Source organism: Macrobrachium nipponense, chromosome 38, assembly GCF_015104395.2.
Source record: "Macrobrachium nipponense isolate FS-2020 chromosome 38, ASM1510439v2, whole genome shotgun sequence".
NCBI lineage: Eukaryota > Metazoa > Arthropoda > Malacostraca > Decapoda > Palaemonidae > Macrobrachium > Macrobrachium nipponense.
The window spans coordinates 47,952,168-47,952,870 of record NC_061098.1 but is presented as its reverse complement, the minus strand read 5'-3'; the positions used below and the strand labels follow the sequence as shown (position 1 = coordinate 47,952,870).

At 49.9% G+C, this 703-nt stretch overlaps 1 protein-coding gene across 1 annotated transcript; it reads left to right on the top strand.

The window, feature by feature from the left end:
* The first annotated feature begins 289 nt into the window (after positions 1-289).
* On the top strand, positions 290-670 carry LOC135209830 (uncharacterized). Its single transcript, XM_064242600.1, has 2 exons — positions 290-392; positions 468-670. The coding sequence occupies exons 1-2, from the start codon at positions 290-292 to the stop codon at positions 668-670; spliced, it is 306 nt and encodes a 101-aa protein (XP_064098670.1).
* The last annotated feature ends 33 nt before the right edge of the window (positions 671-703 follow it).

The window sequence follows — 703 nt, the reverse complement described above, 5'->3', positions numbered from 1 at the left end:
TATGGACCTCAACAGCCTCTGACCCCAGGAGACCCAGAGATTTTTGGTTGATGTCCTGTGTCTCTGTGGAGTCCGGGTCATTGGCAGGTTGAGAAGACATACTACATTGCCTCACCCACCTGCACAATTATGCTGAAAGGACGGCAGGGTAGGGCGGATTTGGGCTCGGGAGTGGCTGACACGGCGACAACTACATGGAGACTACGACCAGCTACTACAAGAACTGAACAAGGAGGACTGCAAAGGACACAAGAACTTTCTATTCATCTACCCTGATTTGTTCAAGGAGATGGTCGAGAGGCTGACGCCCATTTTGAAGAAGGAGTACACGAAAATGCGGCTTGCACAAGAGGTGGGACTCAAGTTGGCGGTCACTCTCCGCCACCTGGCAAGTGGGAACGACTATACAAGCCTCCAATACAGCTTCAGAGTCTCCAAGAGTTCCATATGCCGGTTTATCCCATTAGTCTGCCAAGCCATTATCGACACATACAAACCAGAAGTGATGAAGTGCCCCATGACACCAGAAGAATGGAACGACGTAGCAAAACAATTCGCCTCAAAGTGGAACTACTTCAATTGTGTGGGAGCCCTGGATGGGAAGCACGTCGTGATCAAGACATCCCAAAGGTGGAGGATCACTGTACTTCAGTTACAAGAAGTTCCATAGCATCGTCCTCATGGCCCTCTCCTATGCAATGTA